This window comes from Penaeus japonicus, unplaced genomic scaffold, assembly GCF_977035675.1.
Source record: "Penaeus japonicus unplaced genomic scaffold, GWHDUDI00000001_assembly GWHDUDI00000022, whole genome shotgun sequence".
NCBI lineage: Eukaryota > Metazoa > Arthropoda > Malacostraca > Decapoda > Penaeidae > Penaeus > Penaeus japonicus.
The window spans coordinates 7102205-7104704 of record NW_028234424.1 but is presented as its reverse complement, the minus strand read 5'-3'; the positions used below and the strand labels follow the sequence as shown (position 1 = coordinate 7104704).

The following is a 2500-nucleotide window of genomic DNA, read 5'->3' as shown; positions in this document are numbered from 1 at the left end:
TTTGGTTTGTTCTCCATTGTTAGAAAGTCACTTCTTGACGGTACGTTTAAAAGCCATTAGGTGTTTATGATTTAAGATGTAGCATGTAAAAGGTAATGTCAATTTTATTATTATCATTATCTTCCCATACTATTCTTATAAGGTTGAATACGAGATGTGATACCAGTTTCTGTTTTTATATGTCTCAGTGGAGGTTATGTTATCAGATATTCAGTCGTCCTTTATCATTATCAATGGAAGATGTGATATCGGTTTGATCCTATTCAAATTTTATTCGTATCAACGGAAATCCTTTGCCTTCATAATCCATCTTTTTCCTTTGATGAGCAACAGACTATGTGATACGTAGGCTAGGAAAACCTTGGTATTAGTTATAACGTGATGGTGGTAGCAACCTGATGGTGGTGATAAGCTTGTTATGTTTCTGTGATGTTTGCAATTGTGGTGCAATAGTGAAAGTGATAATGATAAGTGGCTCTGATGGTGATAATGAAAAGAGATGGCGAGGGAATGATTGTGATGTGATCGTTGATCGTGATGTGTTAACAACAGCGAAATGATGGTGAATATGATGCATATCCAACGGTAATGACGTCGATGATGATTGATGCAAAAGTGATCATGATAGTGAAGATAGGCATGCAGATAATGTGTATGTATAGCCCTTTTAAGACAATGAGAATCAATCCAGTGTTACCGACCCCGTCCCTTCCCGACCGCACCACATGACATGACAGGTCACCGCTTCCTTGTGCCTGACCACACTCGCCTTGCTCTCCGAGGGGGTCTTCTCATCCCCATCTTCCTGTGAATTTTCACTTTACCGTATGAAGTCTTTTTGTGATGTGCTTATACAACTCAAGCCAACAAAAAACAATCTGGCTAAGTTTGCCCCTAAGAAGCTGTCGAGGAATTTCTTCAGAAGTGTAGTATCATCAAAAGAAATCAATGTCAATGCATAATTTACACGAAAATAATCTCATGGACGGTCGACGGAAATAGTCTTAGCGGCGTCTGTCTGGCGTTCAGACAACGAATTGGCATGGTCGTTTTATGTTTCTTATTTAGTTACTCGTCTATGTGTGTCCTATATATTTATTCGTCTGTTTCTGTATTTGAGGAACTTGCCTAATTCGCCACCCTTTCTTTTGCAGTGAGGCATCGGAGAAGGACAAAGAGGCGGAGAGGTGTGCGCTGAACCTCGTTTGGGCGAACCGCTACGACGTTGAGATCCGGAGACTCAGGACGGAGATCAAGAGGCAAAAATATCTGTTGAAGCTGATGAACGGCGAGAAGAAGAAAACAAGTATGTCGACGTCGAGTTACGTGTCTTTGCTCGAGTACGAGCAGCAGATGCAGGAGGGCTGTGCGCACGACTACTCGTTTGAGACCGAGAGGGCTCGAAGCGCCGAGCCTCCGAGGCTGAAAGGAGATCCTGCACGTTCGCGGGCATCCAGCGGAAGTTGCATCGGAGATCTTCATTGCAGTTTCCCTTCCATGGACAGCGGGGTGTTCCTAGCCTTCGACGCGGCTGAGAGGGAGAGCAAGGCGTCGACCTCCTCCGTTCTGGACCAGCTGGAAGACCTGATGAACCACCCGTGTGAGGAGCTGACGGAGAGTGTTGAGGACACTCTGTTCCAGGAATGCTTTTACCCCAGCAGTGAGAGCCTCGACGAGTGTGTTAAAGCGACGTCTTCTTGCAACTCGGAGAGTGACTTAAGAACCCCGGGCGAGAGTAGGACGGCGTGTAAAAGTGCAACAGTAAGTTGCAGTGAGTCGTTGCCAAGTGCCTCTCAATCAGTAATTAGCAAGGACAGTTTATTGGATATTTCGCATGTAGAAAGTATTCAGTATGAAAGAGCGAGTACTGATAGTGAGTCTGAAAAATTATCTCTCGAGAAAAATCACTCATACTCAGTGAGTCCCTTGTCGGATAGAAATCAGCTCGATGATATTTGTGTTCACGAAGATCCAGTTCAAAGTTCTTCTTCAGAGGAAATTCAATGTGAAGAAAATAACAAAACCAAATCAAGTGATCATAATACTGATAAAATCTATGTGATAGAAAGTGACTTTGGGTGGTCTCTTGTCGAGGAACCCCATCCTACAGAATGTCCCAAAGAAAGTGATTGTGTGAATTCTCATGTTGAGGAAACTGGACCTCAGAGATCTTACTCAGAGGAAGATCATCTTGAAATATCCAGTGTCAAAGAAAGTGAATGTGATAGTTCCTCTACAGAGTCAAGTCCCTTTGTAAGCTCCACCGCTGAAACTATTCGGAATGAAACTTCACCCCGTGTAGAGGAAAAGGAGTCCCACAGTGAAGGAAATCAAGCCAAAGTGTCCGGCGCCGATGAAACTCGATCTACAAGTCAACGTGTGAAACCATGTGCCGAGGACCCCCAGCGTGACACCGAGCGAGAAGAGGAACTCCCGGAGCAGACGTCGGAGGGTTTAGACGCGCCGACAAAACTAAGCAGACCGGACTCCGAGGACTTCG

General features: G+C 44.6%; 1 protein-coding gene across 1 annotated transcript in view; it reads left to right on the top strand.

Annotated features, from left to right (window-relative positions):
• Positions 1-2500, top strand: part of LOC122260771 (uncharacterized) — a 3409-nt gene that overhangs the window by 280 nt on the left and 629 nt on the right. Inside the window, exon 2 of the mRNA XM_043028162.2 lies at positions 1155-2500. This exon is cut by the window's right edge and continues 629 nt beyond it. Within this exon, the coding sequence (XP_042884096.2) occupies positions 1155-2500 (1346 nt within the window). The remainder of the gene's footprint in view (positions 1-1154) is intronic.